This window comes from Chanos chanos, chromosome 3, assembly GCF_902362185.1.
Source record: "Chanos chanos chromosome 3, fChaCha1.1, whole genome shotgun sequence".
Classification (NCBI taxonomy): Eukaryota; Metazoa; Chordata; class Actinopteri; order Gonorynchiformes; family Chanidae; genus Chanos; species Chanos chanos.
Window position 1 is genome coordinate 42,737,501 of NC_044497.1, and position 25,334 is coordinate 42,762,834.

At 42.0% G+C, this 25,334-nt stretch overlaps 2 protein-coding genes across 2 annotated transcripts in view; both read right to left on the reverse strand.

Moving 5' to 3' along the window:
- The window catches only part of sardh (sarcosine dehydrogenase), a 31,382-nt gene extending 18,752 nt beyond the window's left edge, over positions 1–12,630 (reverse strand). The window contains exons 1-9 of the mRNA XM_030769552.1: positions 12,569–12,630; positions 10,942–11,268; positions 9,611–9,789; positions 9,323–9,502; positions 8,381–8,504; positions 7,990–8,090; positions 6,763–6,867; positions 5,215–5,344; positions 3,142–3,228 (exon numbers count right to left, since the gene is read on the reverse strand). Coding sequence (XP_030625412.1) covers positions 3,142–3,228; positions 5,215–5,344; positions 6,763–6,867; positions 7,990–8,090; positions 8,381–8,504; positions 9,323–9,502; positions 9,611–9,789; positions 10,942–11,263 — 1,228 coding nt within the window. The 5' untranslated portion in view covers positions 11,264–11,268; positions 12,569–12,630. The remainder of the gene's footprint in view (positions 1–3,141; positions 3,229–5,214; positions 5,345–6,762; positions 6,868–7,989; positions 8,091–8,380; positions 8,505–9,322; positions 9,503–9,610; positions 9,790–10,941; positions 11,269–12,568) is intronic.
- Positions 12,631–17,124: 4,494 nt separating this feature from the next.
- On the reverse strand, positions 17,125–23,753 carry cercam (cerebral endothelial cell adhesion molecule). The gene is made up of 12 exons (XM_030769011.1): positions 23,623–23,753; positions 23,057–23,167; positions 22,571–22,688; positions 22,084–22,218; positions 21,588–21,792; positions 21,255–21,374; positions 20,843–20,919; positions 20,537–20,643; positions 20,183–20,315; positions 19,763–19,890; positions 19,123–19,326; positions 17,125–17,371 (listed from the first exon to the last, which is right to left on the reverse strand). The coding sequence occupies exons 1-12, from the start codon at positions 23,736–23,738 to the stop codon at positions 17,137–17,139; spliced, it is 1,689 nt and encodes a 562-aa protein (XP_030624871.1). The 5' UTR covers positions 23,739–23,753; the 3' UTR covers positions 17,125–17,136.
- Between the last annotated feature and the right edge of the window lie 1,581 nt (positions 23,754–25,334).

Consider the following 25,334-nt stretch of genomic DNA (forward strand, 5'->3'; position numbering starts at 1 on the left):
TGAACAGACGTCTCCTTCTCGTCCTGCTGTCAGTGCTAAAGATATCTTCAAGCGTAGGAATAATGTTAGTAATGAAGTTGTACGCTGCAGAGCAAGTTCTTGGCTACCCAGTATGGTTCATCCAAAAAGCAGTTGCAATGAAAAACTATATCAAAAGAACAGCACTTAGGATGGATTTTCATAGACATTTAGCTCTGATCTGAAATCATCTATGAAAAAGTTAAGCACTGCACACACACACAAACACACACACACACATACATGTTGCTGTCCTCAGTCTATGGTATGTACACACTATTCGAAACTCACTTGAGGTTACTTTGTGTCACATCTTGTGTTTTTTTGGAGATGAGATGAGATGGACGTGAGCTTCAGTACTGTCCGGGCCAGCTGCGTTTCTGTTGTGGCAGCTGTGTGTGTGTGTGTGTGTCTCAGGCCCTGCTGAGGCTAAAACATAAGATGCCCAAGTCTTGTTAATGTCCACTGACAGGATAGAGGAGGCTAGGGGCTGTGCTCTGGTGTGTTTAAAAAGTCTCCTCACACTATTTTACTCTCTCTCTCTCTCTCTCCCTTTCAATGTTCTTCTTCCCTTTTACTTTCTATCCATCTCTCTAAGGAGGTGAGACAAAGGTCAGGGGTCGTGAAAATGCTCCAAACGTTACCACCTGAGATGAATCACTGCAGTTGTTACACCCACTGTTTCTAAAACAGCACAGGGAGAGAGAGGAAGAGAGAGAGAGAGAGAGAGAGAGAGAGAGAGCAGGACAGTGTATGAGGGGAGAAATAGCCATGTTCTCACTCTACAAAGGCATCACTGAATCACTGGCGGTATTTCTGAAAATGTCATGGGGAAATGAAAGACAGGGAGCATGAGAGAGAGAAAGAGAAAGAGAGGGAGAGAGAGAGAGAGAGAGAGACAGAGAAACAGAGAGAAAGACAGAGAGAGCAAGAAAAATTAAGAAAACAGAGTGAGGAAGAGAGAAAGCAAAGGCACGAGTAGATGCTGAGGGGTGGCTGGAAGTACGAGCACAGAGAGAGAGAGAGAGAGAGAGAGAGAGAGAGAGGGAGAGAGGGAGAGAGAGAGAGAGAGAGGGAGAAGGATGTAACATATGAAAGTGAAGGGGGTGAGACACCCAGAGGGGTGGAAATAAAGAGAGGGAGCAGTCTGAACTGTCCCTCATGGGGATGGGATGAGTGTGTGTGTGTGTGTGTGTGTGTGTGTGTGCACTTGTGTGTATGTGTGTGTGAATGTAAGTATGCCAGACAGTGAAGTCTACACAGTCCAAATTAAACCCACTGCACACACACATACTCTCAGACAAAAGGACACCAAACTCTACCCATAATATTTCTCCAAGTCACCTCAGTCATTAGATAATACTGATGCTGCCTTTTAGAGAGAACTCCCATCTCTCTGTCATTCTTTTGCCCCTGCCCACAGCGCAACAGCACTCAAGCACATAATGACAAGAGGAGAGGAAAAAAGGAGGAGAGAGAAGAGAACAGATGAAAGATGAGGGAACAAGTCAGAGCAACTAGGGAAGGACAACCCGTGTTCATGCATACTGATGTTCTCCTTAGGTTAAAGACTCTCACACACACACACACACACACACACACACACACATACACACAAACTCATACTCTCTCTCTATCTCCCTCACACATACATACACTCAACCACACATACACACGCACGCACGCGGGCGCACACACACACACACACACACACACACAGGGGATTCCCTTGGGCAGCGAGTATTTACAGTCTGTCACAATGGTGACAGTTACTTGAAGAAATTTCTCTAAACTCATGCACATTAAATGCATGAGTTTAGAGATGCAAAAAGAGAGAGCTAATCAAAAGCTATACCTCAAGTCATTTCACAGAGAACCACACACTCAGGGGTATGGTGAATCTATTTCAGTTTGGTCCCATTATTTAGAACATGGTACAGTAATTGCTTGTGTGACTACTAACACGTCACTGAATCTATGCGCACGCACACACACACACATATATATATGTATATATATATATACACACACATAAAGCCAGGGCCCTGTGACCTTTTATAGGAAATTAGGCCTGAGATATGAATATAGGTGCATGCAGGGAGTGTGCCCTGACTGTGTATGACTGTGTATGACTGTGTATGACTGCGTGCTCTGTGGTGTCCTCCTGTGTCCTGGTGCTGTCACAGTGGGAACGGGGAGGTGACACTGGAGGGAGCTGACAGGCTCTCTGGGTGACATCAGTGCAACCAACAGAGTCTGTCTGTACTCCTGCTGTCCTTTCATTACTCTGTCTTCATCTTCCTCTTCTTCCCTCTCTCTCTCTCTCTCTTTATCCAAACACGTTCTCTACAACTCACTCAGTCTCACTGTCTGTTCCACTCCCTCCTTTTATCCACAAAACTCCAGTATCCCTTATCTGTTTCTCTCCACAACCACCTCCATTTCATTATTTCATTCCTCTCCCTCTTTCCCTCTCTCCCCTCCCTCTCTCTCTCTCTCTCTCTCTCTCTCTCTCTCCCTACAGTTAGTGAAGCTCTATCTCTCTCTTTAAATCTCTCCCTCTTTCCCCCGTCTGTTTTACTGATTTGAGCAGATGTATAGTGGAAATCTGTTCTACTGATTTGAGCAGATGTATAGTGGAGATGCAGAGGGAGTCTCTGTAGTCCCTGTAAGAGTGAGTGATTTGAGATGGGACTGTATGCAGGCTAGTGGCAGGGTGTTTGCTGAATAAATGATTAATCTGTGACAGAATCTATATCAAGCTCTACACACACACACGTGTGCACACACACACACACACACACACACACACACATACACCCTGACATTACCATACAGCAGCGCTGGAGTGCTTTACAGCACATGGCCGGATATTTTTGAAATAGGGTCAAAAGTTAACTTCTCACGAAGGCCAGATATGTGTGCGAGTGAATCTGTGATGATTGTATGTGTGTGTTTCTCATGAAGGCCAGATGTGCATGAAAGTGAATCTGTGATGACTGTATGTGTGTGTTTCTGAGAAGAAGAGTAAGGCACTTCAATAATTCATTCAAGTCATTCTTACTATAATTCTTTGTGTGTGTGTGTGTTTAAGGGTGAAGGGGTGTTTTGAAGTCTTCCTACCTGCACTGTTAAATCCACAGCCCAAGAAAAATCCCCTCACTTCTGGGGCTTCTCCCATCAGTGGCTTGTGGTCCGCAGTGAAGGATTCTGACCAAGCAAAAAAAAAAAACAACAAAAAAAAAACATTACACTGTGTTTACTACATTATAGCTCTGGACTGCATACTCTTATACCTAAAGAGAGGTTACATCAAAGAGTATCACATATACTCAAACACTCAATACTCCGAACCACAAAAACTACTTAATTTTGTCTTAAATGTGTGTCTGCAAAGTAAACACTGGAAACCCACTGGCCACAAGCATCGTATCAAGTAGGAATGTGGTAAGCTTTTACACGATGCAGTGTGGAAATTGCATGGGGAGAAAAGAGAGAAGGCAAGAGAGGCAAGACATGGTGCTATGGAGAAGAAAGAAAGAAAAAAAAAAGAGAGGAGTTGTATTAATGTGTGCAGTAATCTGACGGACACTGACAAAAAATAGTCTTCCAAAAATGTCACCCATAAATCCATTACTTTTGTGTGCACACAAACAAGCTGTGACCTGACATAACCTCAGACATGATAAAGAGAATAAGATAAAGACAGAGAGAAAAGTTGAACAGAAGAACAGAAAGGATAGAGCTAGACCTACTCAAGAGGAAAGAGAACTTGGAAGATACAAGAGAGAAACGGAAAGATGAAGGAGGAGGGAGTCAGGGAAACTGGAGGAATGGAGGAAAAAAGGGGAAAGTCAGCAGATGGAATGGCAAACACACCTTTGCCATTATTCCACATGAGAGAGAATTACTGGAGCATCATGTGCTCTTTGAGCGAGGGATAGAGTGAAAGAGAAAAGAGAGCAGGGCCGAGGACATCTTTTATTCATCCATTTCTCTAAGTATGCCAGTTCTCCCAGCTCTGCCCATCAGTCCAACAGTCTCCCAACACTGCCCTGTCCTTCAGCTGTCTTAACTATCACACTAAAATGCATTCAGGGAAACAAACAAAAAAAAAAAAACATGGATTCTGGTTCAGATTAATCATAAGCCTTCGTATTGGCAACCAGTGAGACGTTAAAAATGTAAAACTAGTACAATGAAAAGTCAAATAAAACCCCGTTCGGTCTACCAAACTAAAATCTGAGTTAATGATGTACTTCCTGACAAACAAAGGCAGCCCAGTTGTACATAGTCCAGCGAGAAACCCAGAGCCAAACAGCCAATAAAGAGTGAATGAAAGCCTGCTGATGTTCAGAGTTTAAGATAACCTTTGCTAATCAGCTACTGAAGCTCACAACCAAGTGAGTATGCTCTTAGGGGTCAAGACACTGAAGACATTCACTCAAAGTAGAATCCTACAGCACAAATCCACACATAGTCTGTCAAAGAAATATTTTTATTTACACAAAACAGATGTCCAGACAAGTTGATCCATATATAAGGCAGTAAGCACGCTGTGAATGCTTACAACTTAATGTATGTGGGTCATTCAGAGACAGAGAAATAAATGAGAGGTGTATTAAGTCAGCCCAACATAAAAGCTCAACCGTACTCTCAGCCCATAAAACAGCAGACCTCTGTTAAGGCTGATTGTAGGTCAGTTCTCTCCACTTAACACACACACTGAAGTAAAATGAGGAGGGCACTCTCCCCCTGACCTGGGACCTGTCTCTAAGAGCCTTGTCTGAGCAATGCGACAGCTCCATTTCTCACCTGTCATATGTTATTAGGACAAAATGACTGACTCAACTGGCCAGAGCCTTTAGCCATTACAGGGAGCACACTGCTCGCAGAGTTCAGTCAATCAGAACACAGGGTAAGATGATGAAAGGGCCAATCAACTGCCTGCCAGTGATATCACAACAGGCCTTGACTGACTTGATCGACCTGATTTTTGCCAGTGTTTGGTGTCAGTCTCTATATACGAAGGTTATTTATTTTGTTTGTAAAATAATATTTTGAAGTCAGCAACTCCTACAGAGTATAAATATCAAACAGGGCTCTGTATGTGTGTGTGTGTGTGTGTGTGTGTGTGTGTGTGTGTGTGTGTGCGTGTGCGCGCAAGTGCAAGTGTGTGTGTATGTGTGTGTGTACCTGGTCCACAGACAGTAGATTTGATACCAGTTTGTTCCAGGGCGGGCACTCGGTTAATTGCTCCCTCTATGTGCTGCATGAAGACATCCCAGTCCAGGTCAAACAGGCTGAAGGCAAACTTATCAGATACCTGCAAGCGCAAACAAGAACTCTTACTGCAGACTGTGATAACTGTGTCACCTGTTACATAGACGTTTCCACCCACTTAAAAATACGCAAACACAAACAACTCATGACAGATCCATAAAGAACAAAATGCACAACATTACAACATACAGAGACAAGGATAAAAGCATGCAAGGTTGACCTATCTCTGCAGAGAGTCTATCAGGGCACGAGGCTATAAATGGACTGAAAAGAAGTGTAGTAGGGGTGTGTGTGTGTGTGTGTTCTCAGAGTTGTGCGACAGGTGTAAAGAATTGAGTCGGGGCAGGTCAATGAACTGACTTGGAAGCACACTGACAACAGTTGTGCCAAGGAAAACGCTGATGACGAAGGAATCAGCGGGTAGAGACCAGTGTAGGTGGCTCTTTGCCAGCCCTGGGTTTAAAAATAAAAACCATGGAGGATAGCAGGTGCTGTAACCGCGACAACCTTGTCTGACCCCCTTTTTCCAGTGAGATTTCTTTTTAAACAAGTTTCTTTCAAACATTCACGGTGTCCTCTGATACTGAATTGGTCTCTGCTGTCTGACAATAAACGTTCTTTATTTCATTCTAAAGCCTCTGCAGTCAGAGGAGAAAGTTAAATGACCAAAGTCTTGCTCCAAACTGGACTCACCCAGTCTAAGGTGACTAATGGTAATAGCACAAAGAGGCCTGACAGAGAGTCAAAGTGCACATGGAAAAGGGGAAAAGCGCTGCATGTTGGTCTAAATGGACTAAAATCACACTAAGGTACCACACCATAAAAAGTGCTATGCTGTTTAAGCAGAGAAAGTGTGGCCCTAAAAAACAGTAAGCAACTGAATTCTTTTGCATCGCAGACAATGTAGAGGGCAGAGAATGTCCAAACTGTGTTCTTATATAAGGATGAAAAAATGGATGTTTAATCCGGCATTTTATTTTTATAGAAATACTTGCATATACCAGATAAAATCCATCCCACTTTTATTAGAATGACCTTTTTTCAATTAGAGGGGGTTTCTTACAAAATAATGTGAGCATATTTACACTACTGTTTCCTCTCCTGTTCCATTATGCAAATACAAACCATCTCAAGTCTGATCACTATTTTAATCAGAATCCACACCTTTGACTTCATTCCGACAGAAGCAGTTTGCTGCTGGGTCATTTTTGCAACCTGTGCTGGCATACACACACACAAGTATGCGCACGCACATCCGGCCCCAAATTGAACTGTGTACTCAGTTCTGTAAGTGAAATATGTCAGAGAGTGGCAAAGGTGCAGTATCAGTCTAAACCAGTTTGAGCAGATTCTCCGTGTTTAAGTGAGTATAATTACACAAAACGAAAAAAACACACAGGGAGTGTGTCATTTTAATGTTATGTATTTTTCATTCACAATGACACGGCGGTCAAGGTTTACCTCGTCCCAGAAGATAGGGTTCTGCTCATAACCTCCTACAGACAGGGCATCGCCTTGGAGACGGAGATAGACGGACGCATCATGGTCTCTCACGTTAGGCATGTTCTAACGGAGAGAGGAGGACAAAATGTTTAGTAAATGTGTGTGTCCCCAACACAGCCCAGATACCCAAGGAGGATTTTTCTCACAGAAGCATCTAAACACTGAGAATGACCTCCAACCTTTCACCTTACTTACAGGGCACTAACTATCTTTACTCAATTTGAGCTGACCTATCCTCATTTTAAGAAGCATTCTTCCCTGGCAGTAAAAGTACAATTAGATCATTTCAATCACAACTCTCCTGTATAAAAACATCAAGTTTAATGTTTTTCTCACTTCTTTTATTGAGATTACTGAATTTTTGCTTTTCTCCCTCATAAATCTTGCTGTCATATTAGTATGAGGTTGACATACAATCGTTTCAGACATTTGAGTGAAATGATGACACATGGGTCATTCCGACTTGCATTGTAGGTGAGTGAGCATCAGCATTTTATAGTCCTTGACTCTTGTGCACACACACTAACACATTCTGGCAGAACCATTTAAACTTAAATGTTGCATAACCCACAAAGGAGCTCTTAGCTATGATTAAGCGACTATTTAATAGTCACTGTTGTGTTTTGTCAGCACAGTTTAAGAGTGCTTTCGATGCATAAGGATGTGCTTTATATCAGCCTCACAAACACACATATCTCTTACCTATACACACAAACACACTTACACCTCTGTGTGTGTGTGTGTGTGTGTGTGTGTGTGTGTGTGTGTGTGTGTGTGTGTGTGTGTGAGTGTGTGTGTGTGTGTGTGTGTGTGAGTGTGTATGTGTGTGTGTGTGTGGCGTACACACTCCTTCAAGACCAGACCAATATGTTCTTTGTTATTGATCTGTTTGATCTTTTAAGAGCTAATCCTACTGCTGCACTGGAATTCCACAACTGCAGCTGAGGTACTATACCAAATAAATGCTTGTTTTTGTTTGTTTAACTAACAGGATTCTGTCAAGGAATGGACTAACAGGGCTTGCAAATGGCCATAGCTGATGACGACAGGGACCACGGGAGCATGTCAACAGCTCTTAAATTCAATTTAGTTCAGTTCAGTTCCAATTCACCAGGACTGCACACCTGGTGTCTAGGGGTGGTTCTGGTCACCTCTCTGTAGGGGATGTTGAGAAGGTAACTGTACCTGAATGCCTTCAATCCTTTCGGTGACAACATAGGCATGATGCATAGCAATGAGGGGAACATTCACTCCTGCCATCTGACCCAGTTTTGTAGCCCACACACCTAAATAGCCAGAGAGACATTCTTTTTAATATCACTGAATACGCAGATTAACTTTTCTAAACCTTATATTGACAATACTGCCCTCACTACTGACAGCTACTGCTAAACCTCTCAAAATGCTTTCTATGAATGTGCATTTAACTAGCCATTTTATAGCCCAGTCGTTTAAAAAATGAGAGATTTGCGAGGTATTTCCAACAGAAAGCTTTTAAATCAGTTATTTTCTAGTTCCATATGCCTGACTGCCATCTCCTGGTGAGATATAGGATAACATATGACAGGGGTCTAACCTGCACAGTTGACCACACAAGGTGTCTGAATGGTGCCAAAGGCCGTCTCCACAGCCTTGACCCTCTTCACACCAAGATCGTCTACTTTCACTTGAATACCTGTTACAGGACAATTCTCTATCACCTGCAGAGCACAAAGAGAACAGTAAGAATATTTCACATTACATACAGAACAGACCAGAACAGAGGCCCGGTGGTGCTGGTAAATATATACACTAATGCAACCCTTCACATTGCTTTATCAACTATTATGAAAGTGCTACATGAAATATCTTTCCTTTCCAAAGATCTTCTGTTAAGACAGAAAAAATTCCACTGCAGTAAAAACTGAACTCATGATGCACACATGCACTTGATTATTCAACTATAAAATAGATTAGAGAGATACTGACACTATTTTTAACAGCTCTACAAATAGCAGTTCCTATCAGTTGCTGGTTATCTGTATTGCCCATAGGAAAACCAGTCTGTTCAAGCACTGGCAAGTTCTTTTATGAACTTAATGAAGTTCCAGAGTTCTGCAGCACTGAAACATACTGACAGCCAGCCAGGGATATTATCATAGTCATGACAAATATGTATTGTCATTCAACTTAGCAATACATTACATTTTTATTTAGGGATCCTGAGGTCTACTGGACCCAAAAGGGTCATTGTAAATCACACTAGAATGTGTCAGAATATACCAGAAGCTTCTTGGAGGCTACGAAAAGGTGACTGTTTTGAATTTTTCTTGGTGCAGATTTTACTGATGATCGACAACAGCCTCAATGAATGTCTTCCCTTTCGATGAAATTGCAATAAATTCTTTCTTGCTCTCTTCCATAATAGAATGTTCTGACCTTGAAACATTCCACAGAAGATCTGGGACTCAACATCTTTCCTCACAAAGACAAACGCGCATAGCTGTGCACAGAGCAGCCTCTGGGGTATGAGGCTTACCGTAGCTCCCCGCGCCGTTGCGGCTCTAGACAGAGTGGTGCAGGTGCCAGCAGGGTCCATGGTACCATCTTTAGGGACGTAAAGTGTGCCGTAGAGATCATCCACGTTCATCAGCGGGTACAGGTCCTTCGTTTCCGCGGGCGACAGCACGTAAGACTCAATGCCGTACACCTTCCCAAGCTGTGTGGAGGGTACAAATGGTACTTCTCATACATGCTGTTAAATAGTGCATTAACTCGCAAACAAAACCCACTCGTTTTCGGGTCCTTAAAACTGGTGCACTCGTACCGACATAAGGCGTTTATATTCATCCAGGCGCTGTTTATTGGAGGCGATGAAAAGACCTCCGTTTTGAATCCAACCGGTCTCCAGACCCGTTTCCTTTTCCAGCTCGGAGCTGATCACATTTCTGGTGTGGGCCAGCAGTTCCACCTCGACATCACTGGGCCTCAGCTGCCACAGCAACCCTGAGACAGAGAATGAGGGTTACATTACATTCACAAAAAAAACAGCGTCTCACACACACACACACACACAAACACACTCAGAGACACACACACACAGATACACACACTCACACACACACCAACACGTAAACACAAACACACACACACACACTCACATATAGGTCCAAAAGAAGGGAGATGCACTGACGCAGGCACAAAAGCCAGCAGGGGACACAAACAAACACATATATGAAAAAGAAGTGATATTCACACATATATGCACAGCTGTGTAAACCACGGGTGAGAGAGTCTTCTCCTGCAGTGCTCCTTGTCTGTGGATCGCCAGAAACACCTCTACTTTCGACTGCTTTAAGAAGTAACTTAAAACTCACCTTTTCAATTCAGCGTTTATAAATCCTCGATCAGACTATCGCCTCTTGTGACCTGTTCCTTCTGTTAGTTCTTTAGATTTAGCTGTTTGTTTGTTTGAATGTCTGGAATTTTGCAACTGTCACTGTCTTGTTTTAGTGTCCACTGTTTTGTTGCTTTTGTCACTGTTTTACGGTTGTGCCAGCTGCTCTGGTGTTATTGTTACTGTTTTGTTTTATGGCCATTGCTGTAATGCTATTCTTAAGAGATCCTCACTGCATTGTGATGTTTGTTTCTCTCTGTTATACTTACCAGTTCTGTGTTGTGTCAAGCTTTGTGCCATGATTTATGCCGTCTTTTCCGTTTTCTAGCTCTAATTCCTTTGTAGCATAATGTGTATGAGGAAAGTGTGTTGAAAATAAGATGATTATTGCTATTATTATCATTATTATTATTATTATCATTGTTGCTATTATTATTATTATTATTACTATTATTATTGTTATTATTAAAAGCAGTCATAAACAAACCCACTGCTTACAGGTAAACACCCATAATAGACTGCGCGCACACATACACACACCAAACCATCTGTCTTTGCATGTGAGTTAGCCTCAGTGATGCTGCAGATCAAATTCAAGCAAGTCTTTAATGTAACATGCTTACAGTCTTCAAATTTTAAACTGCCAAATCACCACAGTCATTACCACAAATATTAGACACACACAACAGAAAACTGTCAATTGATAAGAGACATGTAACCACTCTTTGTTTCTCTCTCTCTCTCTCTCTCTCTAAAATCACCTGCTGTGTGCCATGTCGTGCCGGCAGTCAGTCTGTCCCTCTCCAGCAGCACCACGTTGGTCAAGCCCATTTTGGCCAAGTGGTACAGGGTCTGACACCCCAGACTGCCACCTCCAATCACCACTACGTCGGCCGCCTTGGGCAGGGGTTTGGTGGGCCCGCTGACGCTCTCCTCCTGTTTAAGGGTCTTCTCATATGGGACGCTCTTCTCCGTAGTTTGGTCTGTGTGGGCGCTGTAGCAGCGCGAGGACACCCGACACAGAGGAGAGAAAGGCTGTCTGCAGGCCACAGCCCTGAGCACTGCTGTCCCCAAGAACGCCATGACACCTACAATGTTACAAATACGGTCTCTTAATGGTCAAATGTCAAGAACCATCACAAAGAATACAAAGAAATCAATTCTGTAAAAGGAAGAAAGACAGCCAGTCGTCTTCACAGATTTTTTCCCTGTTAACACCATTTTCCTACACTGCAGCATCAGACGGTAATTAGGCTCTGCGTTCTGAAGTTAAAGTTAAACGTGCTCAGCAACTGATGTTAACTGCTTCGACAAAGTTAGAACAATGTTTGATGTTAAGGAAGCTTAAACTTTATCCAACATATACTTGTTATTGATTTATTGCTCGTATGACACTAATAAACCTTAAAAAGTGTGCTTTCAGAACATATCTGCAAGAGTATGCAATCAAATACTTTCTGGGGGTTATTTTTCTATATAGGCGACCCTAAAAAATGACCATTCGCTCTCAATGCTTTTAGCCTTATGAGAACACAACGCTAGGCTGAGGCTGTGGCTGAGTAGCGTGTGTAGAAAAACAAAGTCGATTAACTATTGGAAACAGCCGACGACTACATGGAGTACTGCTGTTTCTGCGCTCTCTTTATGATGTATTGCTGATTCTCAGTGCTATAGGATAGACTTTCGTAACCATGAGATACAAAATGGAAACTGCATTTTGATCCTCATCAATTAAATCGTTCAAATGATTATACATGTTCACAAAGGACAGAATAAAATGCAACGTTTAGACAATTAATGTACGTCATTTACCAACCAAATTCACGATTTAAACATAATTGCCTCTTCTGTTGGGGTGACCACACTTACTTTCCAGTCACACTTCACTAACATTCTCGGGGACGTAACACGTGTATAGGCAACAAAAGTGGAGAAGGCGACGTAATTTAACTGGGTCAGTTGGTAGTGGTACATTTCTTCGTCCACCAAGAAAGCAACACGCAACAACTTAACACACGTTTCTTCACCTTCACTCTTTTAAGTTTATAACTCTATTATTTTGCGCCTCAAAGGTGGTTGTAACTTCCCTCCTACGCAGATATACGACTGTATGTGGATCTGTATTTGTTTGCCAGATGTTATGTAGTTGCCATTATTTTTCATCCGAACTTTAAAGATCCGAAGTAGACATTAAACATCGACCCGAACGCAGACACCGCAACAAAATATTAACAGTCACATCACAGTGACATAGTAAGTTTGAATATTTCTGTAACAATCTATTTATGAAATTATTTGTTAAGTAATAACTAATGCATAAATGTGTGATGACATTTTTATGTGGGAATTGTTTGTTTTTTGCAAGGGCATTTCTGAAAAGTCGCTTACCTCTGCTGCAGATTGGCAAGATGGTGAAAGCTGTTTTCTGGAAAGTATTAAGCCAAAATGTCTCATTCACTTAAAGCGGTCACTATGGGCGGGTTGTGGGCCTGTTACGTAGACTATATTCCCGACAACATAAGAAGGCGGCCCTCCGCCTAGTGGAAGTAAGAATTCATGCAACCACTGTAGTGTTCTATTAGATCAATTCATCTGTGCGGAAGCTAGTGTATGATTAATTCTGCACATACCGATGTTGGCTGTTCACAGTGAAGCAGAGAGGCGGCTAAAAAATTATATTGAACTACTTTCCCCAGTTACACTGTTCTCAAATTTTTACAAGACGATGTATGAGTGCAGAAATCTAGACTGTATTATTCTGAGCGAACACTGACAAATTGCATAATGTCGGTGTTTCCTGAATGCGTTTTATGTGAATAGTTTGCCGGTTTCAAAGGGAGAACAGCTTTGCTGTGATGTCTGTGAGAATCTGTTGTGCTGTGTGAGAATTGTTTTAGTTATTCGAATAAAACCTTGAGAGATCTATATCAAAGTTCTGAAACAGGACAGGGCTCCAGCTGCGTGTTTATGTGTGTGTGTGTGTGTGTGTGAGAGAGAGAGAGTGTAACCAAATGAAGCAGAAACTGGGTCAGTACAATCAAACATCTGCTGTCCCGTGAGATTAGTTTACAGTGTGAGGAGCAGGAGTGTAAGGACACATTGTGAACTCCTCCAGTTGAACAGGGAAGAATGAGGATTCCAGAGTATTGCCAAGTTAAAATGATCAAAACTCAATAGCTTCGGTGACACAATCATAACAGAGGAAGAAGTGTTAACCGCCCAAAGTATATATGGGATTGTTTTGTACAGGTCTGTGCTGTATCTCTATGATTACTGTGTACATGGACTGAGGGGTGAAGGTGAGGTGTACTGTTTTATAAGAAGCATGATGAAATATGGAGGGTTACTGAACTTGTATAGGATTTAATATGAAAAGATTCTAATGCAGGATCATTTATAATTAAAAGTTAAACCTTTATTTATACTTCAGTTTTCATGCGTTACATTCAGCCCAAAGTGCTTCACACTGATTCAAGCAGAATTAAAAGACAACTCATGGAAACCTTGAAGAAGAAAGAAACTATTTTGGACAGGGAAGAGCTTGTATAAAACGTACACAAGCTTATAAATAACCTGATGTATGCAATTAAAAATTCCTTAAAAAAAAAAGACTTATCTCAGGTGTCCGGCAAATTTGTGGTTCTAGAGTTTTACGCGGTTTGCATAAAAAGAAAAGTATGTGTCAGATTTAATCATCTACATGTCCATGGCGGCCTCTCAGACATGTCAACACAGTTGATGCGCACCAGGTCCCCTCCTTTCCTATGGGATCCCTGGCTAATCTTATTATGCCATGAGGTTTGACAACCTTATTAACCTTTGACCACCTCACCTTGGGTTAGGTGATAGAGAACTATTCCACTGAACAAGATTCTTTACCATAAGCTTAGATTGGGATCCAGAGGAATTACCAAGGTGAATGGCAAAGCCAAAAGGCCGACTGGTCTCTATTGTCATGACAGCGGATATAGATCGATTCTCTTAAAGCACCAACACTCAGACTGACTCTAATGAATCCAGGAGTGCAGGACTGTATTTTCTGATACTGTGGTTGCTGTCAATAAATTCATCCTCGAGTTCAAGCTGTACTTTTTTAGATTCCTTAGAGGTGTCTCACCACCGTTTTTCTATTCAAGCATATTGGAATTTAAGTATATTTAACAGGTATATATGAGTGTGTATTTTTCTCTGGTTTGCACTGGAATATCAAGTGTACAGTCAGTTTAAGATGTGTGCAGGTGCTCGGGCATTTCGAGCCAGTGCGACGTGGCCAAGATGTGCAATATATTTTCTTTTTCTAAATCTCTTTAAGACCTTGGCTGCAGTATTCACCATGAGCTGTAGCTTGTCCACAAACTCATCCTAACCCCTTACAAAAGTGTATTAAAACAGCCATGTTGACAATTCATAATAGGGAAAGTCCCATATAGCTTTTTTAGGGGTCTTCACTGATATTTCAGCACTTCAGGCAGCTGTAGGCTGATAAATTTGGCTAATAAAATGATAGATTAGGCGATGGTATACTCACCTAACAACCAATTTCCCACATCCAGTCTTCAGTGCCAGAATCGCTTTTCCAGTCATTCAAAATACTCCCCGTAAATATACCAATGACAGAAACAGGTCGTTTGTATGCTGATGGAGTTGTGGTTACCGAAGCTGGTCCCACGTAGGTTTCCAAACAATGATGCGGTCAGAATCTTATGAGTGTATGTAATTGCATGTGGTTTAGGACATAACAGAGCTGATTTCCTCACTGTCTCAGATAATGCAGCCTCACAGCTGCTTTGATTTGTGACCTGAGTCAATAGCGGACGTGAAAGACAACCGTTCACTCCGCTCGCCCTATATGAATAAAAGATACACCCTGATGCCAATATTAGAGCATTTTAATTGAACTTCACTCTGTTTCATCTTTATCTGCTTGTTTCTTTCAAATCTTAATTGTTACTACATTTTGTCTGAAATTCTGTACTAATCCTCAAGACAGCAACATTATTTTGGGAGTGATTCTGAGAATGAATATCTGACAAAAGTAAAAGATGGCATTCATAAACCTTGATGGCATCATGTCATGTCCTTCATCTGCACATACCTAGAAAATGGCATGACCTGTATAATACAAACATTCATCAATCACTGACAAATTCGCCAGTTTTTCAGGAGTGGAAAATATCCGCAGACAAAAAAAAAAAAAAATAAATCAGCAATATGACTTTAGGCTGTAGAAGAACATTTTCTTCAACGCATGTCACTGAACTATGGTAATAATAAAAAAAAAACCTCAAGGCAAATATATGTGGTGTCTCTTTACATCAACCCAAATACATAGACTTGCTTGCCTAACAAAGTCTTACTTATCAGAGAGAGCCAATCAGACGCGCCTACTCAAGTCCACACCCCCAAAAGCGTAGCGGGATCTCGCCGGTTTAAACAGCCTCAGACTGTGTGAACAAGCTTGCTCTGACTACAAGAGCTACAACCCAGCCTGCGTATGCGAGAGCAAGAGAGGCACGTGTGTTTTTTTCACTTATCACTGAACGTTTACATACACACAGCTGGCAGTGAGGGACTTCGAAACAAGAGTAGGCTACTCATTCACAGGGGATGTTGGAACCTTTTTTGTAATTTGTAAAATTTCCTTGGAACATTTTGAATTGAATTTGAGTTTGTAAAACCTGCCTGGAACATTTTAGGCATCTCCCTGCTCTTACACGGCAGACTTAGCTCGATAATTAGCTTATGAATTGAATCAGACGCACCAGAGCAGGGAAAGTTTTTAAATGTAGAGTGTTAGTCTCCAAGAAAAAAAATTAGAAAACTCCTGCAAACAGCAATTTTGCTCTCTCTCTCTCATACATTTAGACTTACACACAAAATGTTCAATATGGTATGTCATAAAAAGCTCTGATTAACTGATTTACTGTGAGTTCTTATGAGGTCAAGAGTACTATGAACTATAAAAAAATACACCCATGGCATTTTTGGCGGTGTTACATGACGTTTGAAGTATGTGTGTGGGTAAGGGGTGTGAGTGTCAAAGGAATGTTCTCCACTATTTTGGAACATCAGGTCCTCTCCCTACTTGGATGTGATCTGAGCTGGAGGAGGAGGAGCACTGTACATTGTCACATGTGGGAGGAGCAGATATACATATAAAGTCATTACTCATTAGCTGAGCAGTCATTCCTACAGGATACTGGATCAGACTTAGCTGACTGAAAGTGGCAGTAGACTACCTCCTGCTGGAACAACATGATAAAAAGCTGTAGTCTTTGCCAATAAACTGCTACCCATGATAAGAGAATTTGCACATATTTGAAGAACAGAACTGAAAACATCTAGATTGGGAACAAAGAAAGAAAGAAAAAAAGAGAAATGAACTGACAGTAGCATCAGGCGAGTGCTCAAAGACCATTATCGTAGCATTATCCTTCACACGGTGTGAAGCTGTTTACATCACATAAAGTCTTCCAATGGTTCCCCTACAGACAAGCATGCAGTTCACACTGCCCTTAAATATATAAACATTTTTTTTAAAAATTTAAAAGGAAAAAATCAATTATCATACTAAGCAATTTAACATTTCCACACAGGCTTACAATTATAGGTAACAAAAGCAAGATCATCTTCATTTTATGGCGCAGTCCAACTCAAAGACACTACACACACACACACACACACACACACACACACACACACACACACACACACTCAACCTCTTTAAAGATTGATGCATGCTGTGGAGGTATAAATATCTTCATGATCAGGGCAATGTGGAACATTTTCACAAAACCAGATACAAAAGTGAGGAAAAAGGTCCAAAGGGATTCACTTTTTAGTCTATATTACTCCATGCTGCCACAATCTGACCCACTGTTCATCTTTTTAGACCCCTGCTGATTCACACATAACAATTTCACGCTGATTCAGTCTCACAGTCTGGCTATTGCTCATCAAAGTTCATCTCTGTAGTAGGCACTCTGTATTCCTGAAGGGGGTGATGAACCCTTCAGAGTCTTATGGGAACCTCTCCAGTCTGTGCGTACCTTGTCATCGTCCCACAGTGTGGAAGTCTCTGTGTCGCTCACCCACTCAGGGTCCCCAGCGTAGTGACATGGTTCTACCAGCAGAGGGCGAGTAGAGTAAGCCTGCAGGTTCCGATTAAGGAAATGAGATTTGTATTCCTCACTAGGAGAGAAAGAGAGTGAAACAGAAAGAGAGAGAGAGAGAGAGAGAGAGAGAGAGAGAGAGAGTGGGATATTACAACCACTGCAGGAAGTCAGGAATGTATTTTTTAAAAAAAAAACAAAAAAAAAACCAAAACTATTGTTCCAACATGTGTGGGGTAAACTCTGGCAGGAGAAGTGAGTGACCTTTTCGAAGCGCAAAATTGTTCATACAGATTTGCATATGAAGATTGGTAGGTAGTGTCAGTTGCCAAACTGAGTCAACAATGAAAGAGTCAAGAAAAAAAGAGTTGACAAACAAGAAACCTCCTGAAACTGTTGCATCATCCCATGTAAAACTGGCAGGAAATATGGGACAACATAATTCCTCTGAAATTCAGCAGAACCCCGTACTTCTCTGGCTAATGTTTCCATTCTACATAAACAGCACCTATTACGGACTAGAACATACCTCCAGACTAAACCTGCCAACCTCATAAAACCCATTATCACTTTTTGTTGTTATGATGATGTTATGATGGATAGGTTGATGAGATTATTTAGAGCTTTCAGGTCCATATCAAAAAAAGGGTGTCCGGTTGGCAGGGACTCACACGTTCAGTGAAAAAGGGCACTTCAGATGCCAACAAGTAGCTACTAATTACACTGGAAGGCAGAACAAAAACATAGCAAAAGAATTCAGAGTTTTGAGTGAGTATCATGAATGAGTCCAAACCCAACGTAAGGGCTTTCCACTGAGACAGATGCAGAGATTTTGGAAAGAGTGAATCAGAGGGAGAGAATGTGGCTCTGATCTCTCTCTGTGGGTTAACAGCACTGTTGGCTGATCTTACCGAGCAGAGTGCATCTGCACCACAAAGAGAAAGAATGGAATGAAAGAAGAGATGGCTACCAGCCAGTTCTACACACACAGGCACGCACGCACGCACACACACACATGCACACACAGGCACACACACACAGGCACACACACACACATGCACACACACACACGATGAACTGAGCAGAAGGGGGAAAGAAATGCCTGAACACACGTACGTATAAAGACCAAGAACACCCTTGGGCTTTGCCCCTCTGGCATGCATGTTAAAACCAGGATAAACCCCAAGCCAACAGACCAGTCAACTACAAATAATACAGAAACAATTGAGATTGAGGCTCTGAATTCCAAGAAGATACATGCACAAACAGGGCAGTTTGTGGTTATTTGTTTGAAATAAATCTCTCTCCAAAGCAGGAAAAAGAGGCTATGGCCACCTCTGAATGTAGGATTTAAAAATAAAACTTGAACTTAGAAACTACAATGCCACATCACACAGCTGCCCCTCTAACTGTGAGCCATACCTAAAACATACCATGCACAGAGCACACAAAACTACCTGCACATTCATAACAATAGCTTACATTGTTCCAGGCAAGCGAGTGCCAGCTGGAAGTTAAAAAGGCGGAGAAAATGATACTGTTCATTCTAAAGTTCATTCAGTGACATGAAACACACTCTTCCCTATATATTACATAGTGCCTTGTAAACCTCACGACTGGTAAGCACACTTTTAGGCACAATTCATAGCCAGTGAATTGCTTTCGGTATGTGGCTGAAATCCCACACACTCTGAGGCTGTTATGCACCGAGACCGCACGTCTCACACATTCTTGAATCTGCAGGTGCTTCAGATGCATTTCATCAAACTCTTAATTATGCCTCACAAACAGGATCTGTGAGAGTGGTGTGCTGTCCTGTTTCATACTCACTTAGGGTGCTTGTCGTACATGATGGGCAGAAATTCGTCGACGGGCAGCATTTTGGACAGAGGTTCAGCATTAATCAGTTTCTGGGCTCCCTGTAAAGAGATGGCGTAGGAGAGAGTCCAGTAGGAATAATCTGCCACCACCAGATTACGCACATTCTCCACTGCCACCTCGTCACCAGGATTCACTTGTTTCCTTCCCAGGTATCTATGGAGTAACAGAGCAGAGTCTTTCAGCCACAAGAGGGCACTGTTGCATTCTGAGGAACGCCACAGATGTTGTGCAGTGCTGACAAATACACTGAACACACTGAACTGCCTGTAAATATATGTACTTGGCTTCTTTTATAGAAATGGCTGATAGGACATATGCAATAATATATTAAAAAGTATAACAAAATAGACCCCCCAAAAACTATCGGTTGTAAAGACAACCATCTCTGGTTTTGAGGACATTCAGTTAAAGAGTTCTAGCATTCTGACTGCAGAGATAATTATTCTGTGAAGTCCATGTCTGTGTAATAAACTGTATATGTGAAGACCAGCCAGCCTCTGTGCCTCTGGAGTGAATATAGCTCGACAGCCATGGCCCCTCCGGTCTCCATGGTAACGCAGCCCTGATGACGGATATGGGACTGACTCACATTATGTCCCAGTCCAGCTCGACTTTCTCCACCTCTTCCATTATTTGCATTAACCGCCGTTTGAAATTGCTTTGGAAACGGACATCGTCCTCAAAGATCAGAGCCTTGTCCAGTTGCATGTCCACCATCTGAGAGAAGAGTCAGAAATGTTACCATTATACATTTACATCACACACATACACATTCATATACACATACACACACGCACGCATACACACACACACATCATATAATGCACATACATCGACACACACGTACATGTACACATATGTATAAACATACCCACACACACTCGGCTTTACGCGTGCTGTTGCATTCAGGAGAGAAAGGTCAGGCTCCCATTCCCCTCTCTCACTACCATAACACACCATAGACTGACTAAAACTGGACAGTGTCAGCATTATTGTATGGGTTCCTCACCTCTTTCCAGATGTAGTAGTGGCTAAGGAAACATCCCACCTCACCCTTGGTCAGAGTACGTCCAGAGAAAGGGTCATAGTAGCCTGGTAAGAGGTCAACTCCCAAGATCTTTATATCACTGCTATTCAGAGCTCTGCAGACAGACACCCACACAAGACACACACACACATACACACACATAAAGACATTTTCTGATTTAGTATTTAGAGTTGTGTTACAGCAGAAACACTACTCTGCTCTGTTGTATAGCAAACATACAAAAAATACACATAAAAAATGATATGACACAGAGATGACTGATGAAGATTCAAAGCACTAAGTTCTCTGCAGTTGAGTACGGCAGAGTGAACTCACGCTCCATCTACAGCGTCCACTACTTTGGCGTTTATTTCCATCTCATAAAGTGACCACAGCATTCTTTCCCTGCGGTCCGGTCGCCTACGCAGGTTTATCAAGTAAACCTGAGGGGACACGGTCAAAGGTCAACTCACACACGCAGAACATTACACAGCTGTCGCATGAACAAAACTCACCGGTTATTAAATAATTACAAGTGCCAAACTGAATGAGCAGACAAAGCAACGGGGGGTTCATATTTTTAAGAGTTTTTTAATATGGTTGTATTGACCAGTGTTTGACTAGTTTTACTTTGGTTCTTACCTCGTCAAAGCCCATGAGGTCTGTCTGTTTAGGGGGAGTGTAGATGTAGCGCGAGAGGTACATGGGTGGCCCGTGAACTAAAAAACAAATTCAGGTCCACACTACACTTTCTGCACCGGCATTTCATATATCTCTTAATGGCTTACACTGTTATTGTCAGGTTTTTTTTTAAAAAAATTATATCGATGCTTTTTAACACCTGTGGTGAGAGCTAATCACACAATAAACATTAAAGGTTCTATGGTTGAAACATAGTCTCTTCACACACTGTCACTACAAATTTGAAAATCACCTTACATTTCTTACAGGAGGTCACCTTTTCACCTATTTCTACTACTCACGGAAACACTAGAAAAGCTAAACCACAGATAGACTTAGAGGTAGTTTAGGATAATACCCATATGATACTCACTTAAGGACTCCAGGTAAAGATGAACAAAGTTGATGCGGTCATCCTCCACAGTCTGATGTGGTTTGGCAGGTATGTTTACGTAGCCATAGCGAACTTTGTTGCACAGGTACATCTGAACCTCTAAACAGAAAGATTCATTTGAAATTGCTACATCTAAGAGTAACCAACAGTGTCTGGAGCTCTCCTTTAACATTTTGATACGTAGGTACTCTTATCTTTGTGCTCTACAACTCAGAACACTGCTCAGAACAAAATTATTTTCCTTCAAAAGTCATCCAAGAAGAGTGAAAGGTAGAATCATTATAATTCTGGAAGAAGGAGCTTTCTACATACCAGAGACTCTACAGGAAAAGGCAAAGACGATGATGTCATCAAATGGCCAGGAGTAGTCCTTGTGAGGGGGGTGGAACGCCAATTTTTTGGTGCCCTCCTTCCGCAGGTCCAGCAGAAAAGTGGAATGCACCATGGGAACGGGATAGCAGCCAAGTCTATGACGGTGTTTTGTAGGGAAATATTCTGCCGTGCGACGGTAGTAACCCTGGGAGAGAACCAGTCAGAGAGGAAAAAAACCCCACATAAAAAAGTCAAGCTCATGAGAAGTACTAAAATGTCAAGAACATGACAAATCTATTTGAACGTGTTTCTGTATTTCAGATATTTTTCATGGACACACAGCTGACATCCTCTCATTTATCATATTATTGTCCTTGTATGATATAGAGACCTTTTTTTAAGTATAAATGTGGAGATGTGTGAGATATACAGACAGTGATGGAAGGAAAGATGGAGAGAGAGAGAGAGAGAGATAGAGAGAGAGAGGGAGGCTAACCTGTGGAGTAATGCCACACCAGTAATTAGAGTAGGCCGACTGTGAGTCCAGCATAGGGGCAATGACAGACTTATTCTCAGCCATGAGAAGGTTTAGTGTCTCAGCGTTGGTCAGGATGTTGTCTGTGTCTGCATACTACAACAGATGAAAAATATCAGAGATGATTACTTGCTTCACACACACACACACACACACACACACAAATAGATGTCCTTTTTTCTCCAATGTAAGCTAGCGCTATGATTTACTGTAACACAACACTAGAGGGAATTCTTCATATAACACATAACTCTTTATGCAAAATGAGCGAGAGAAATGTAATCTAAATCATTTTTGCTAAATATGCTCTATATATTCTGTCTTATTCATGCTGTAATAATACTGTGTGTGTATGAGCATGTGTGAAATTTTGAGAGGAGGGTTATTCATTGTTCGTGTAAGACATATGAATTTTGACACACTGACATGCTTACTATCAGAGACATACCAGGATGTAGTCTGCCCAACGTCTCTTGGCAAAGTTGAGTGCAGCTTGTTTTAGCTTCATCACATATTCATATCTGCCATTAGTCCAATGTTTGGGCCCCATCTCACCTGCATATGATCTGCACATAGACCCAAAGCAGCCTCATTAAAATCAACAGGACCCATGTGAACCTGTACCGACAAGCTAAGGCCTACCTCCTCATTCCTTTGAGTTTCACTGAGAAAGATCAATAGATATAGAGAGTGTGGAGGGTGTAAGGTCCCCTTGGGCAGTTACTGAGCAAACTTCATTGCTGCCTTGAACCTGTTAAGAACCCTACACTTTTCAGTTTGCCTTTCTTTCCCGCCCCCCCAGCCCATTTCATAAAGGGTGTTTTCTGCATTTCTGAAATAGAATGACATTCATGGACTTTCTCACAGAGCTCAATTAAACCTAAAATAATGCAAAATTCCCTTTGCGAATGGAGAATTATTATAATGATCTCACGTAGGTTTATCCATAGGCCTCCACTCCACATAGTGATAGTATCTCTGCATGACAGTTAGCCACTCTCTTAGGACTGCCGTTGTATTGTCTATGTTGTGGTCTGTTGCCGCCCTAGTGAACAGATAAGATGAAAAAAAAATTAGTAGATGTAAACACATTATGGGGCTGTATATGTGTGTGTGCGTGTGTGTGTTTGTGTGTATGCAGTACTGCACTGGAAAGAGCTCATATGAAAATAATATTTGTGATGGTCAGTACGAATCATTAAGAGGTCTCTGCATTCCTGCGTTTAAGTTTCCAGCGTCAGCCTAATTCTTAGAAGTACTCTGTAACGCTAGAAATATTTTGTCTCTCTACCGAATCATAGATCAATTTAAAACGCAAGACTAACGACGTGTAAGAGTCGAATTTATCGGTCAGGGTAAGGGACGGCTTTTGAAGTGAAAGCCTTGTACGGATAGAGGAGGGGTGAAGTGTCGTTTAAATACAATTGACCTTTTCAGTCCTGCTAATCAAAAGAAGGGACATTAACTGGCTTTAAAAACGCGAGAGAGGAAGTCACATACCAGATTGAGATGCGGTCTTTCGGATAGTTCAGTCTCTCGAGTGCTCCGAGGTAATACGGCAACGAATGCGCAGCATTTCTAGCAATAATAGCTATCACAACTGTGGGCGGCTGCATTTGCGACTCTTCGGGATATTTTTCCTCCGAAAAGTAACATTCGGTCCCGCTATAAATTATTCCAAAAACTAGAATCCAGAGTAACATGGTGGCAGACATTACAAAGGCATGTCTTTCCCTAGAGAGAAAAAAACGTATTTTGCACAGCCCCCATCCGCGTCAGCACTTCAAGAAATGAGGACTCTCCTTAACTTTTAGTCATCTGGAAAGTTTTCTTGGAGGAGCCAACGTGTGCGGTTGCACGGCTTTAAATTACAGCTTCCGCTCTCAAACTGGCGGCCTAAATATGAATAAAGTACCGTTCTTATAAGAATTGTCGAAGAGCTTTTTCTTATTAGACACAACCTTTTGAGTTGACCAATGTAGGCACAACGATTAAAGTGTTTTTTGGTAATTCGTTTGGAGAAGTAAACCGTCATACATGTTGGTCATGTAAGACCTAGATTGTGTAGTGAAGTACTTTGTAATTACTCTGTGTAGCGTTACCCTGAATTTTCACAATAACTTTTCTTTGCGGGAAAGGAACTAAAAAAACTTTTTATGTTGATATTTTGCTGCTTGTGGTTCCCTTTATCGCCACAAGAGGGAGTTGCTAGTTGTTTGTTGACCTTTGAGGCTTTTCACAGGTCTGGGAGTCATCATTTTTTTCCTTATTCTTCGGGTGGTAATTAAAAGTTTAGAAGGATATTCCCCACAAAATAAAGGGCGCCCCTCTTCGCTACACTTGAGCAACATTACAGGTGCCCTTATCTGTATCGTTGCTTCATACCCTTAATTAATCGAAAGTTACCCTTGTAAAATGTATGATACATTTCCCTGTTTTGCATATAATGATCACTTGCTGTCCGGTATTGCATTAAATGAACTTTCTGCCAGGGCTATCAGAAGAGCCAGAAGAGCCAGTAATGGGTTTTTGCTGCTTGATCCCTAACTCTCTTGCGTTATCTGGGGACTTAAATCAAATCTGTTGCTGCATTTAATTTCACCCAAGCCATCACAAAAACTCCACATTGATTCAGCCTCACATTTATCATTGAGTGTCCACTCACAACATTGACCAGTTAACGTCCACACTATTGAGGTCCTGCCTCTAAGAATGCTGAGACACTAAAGATATGAGAGACAGAGTATGCAAGGAAGGGAAGAGGCAGGCCAATGCCTGAAAGGGAGTGATCAGAAAAGAAAACAGAAAGCAGGGGGAACAGGGAAAATAAAGAGATAAAGGCACAGAATAAGAAAGGAGCTAGGCTGACAGAGACCTAAACTCCTGAACTTTGTGGCTTTTTTTTTTTTAGAGGGGGTGTCTGTGAATGGACAGCACCACTCAGCGTGACAATTGAGGCAGGGCCACACTGAGGCCTGGGCTGAAGACCTAGGGGTCAAAGGAACCTCCATTCATGGCACCCACGCCCACCTTCCAAACTCCCCCTCAGCCCTGTGAGGGCACTTTCTCAGCACCCACCGTCGCTGCGGTCCTGAGAGAGTTCACGCGTCTCTCCAATAACTTTTCACTGCTGGGTCACAGGTCAGCAGTGCAGGGCGACAGGGTGTGGCAGGGGGCTCGGGGCACACAGGCTACTGGCAGAGCCCAAACAT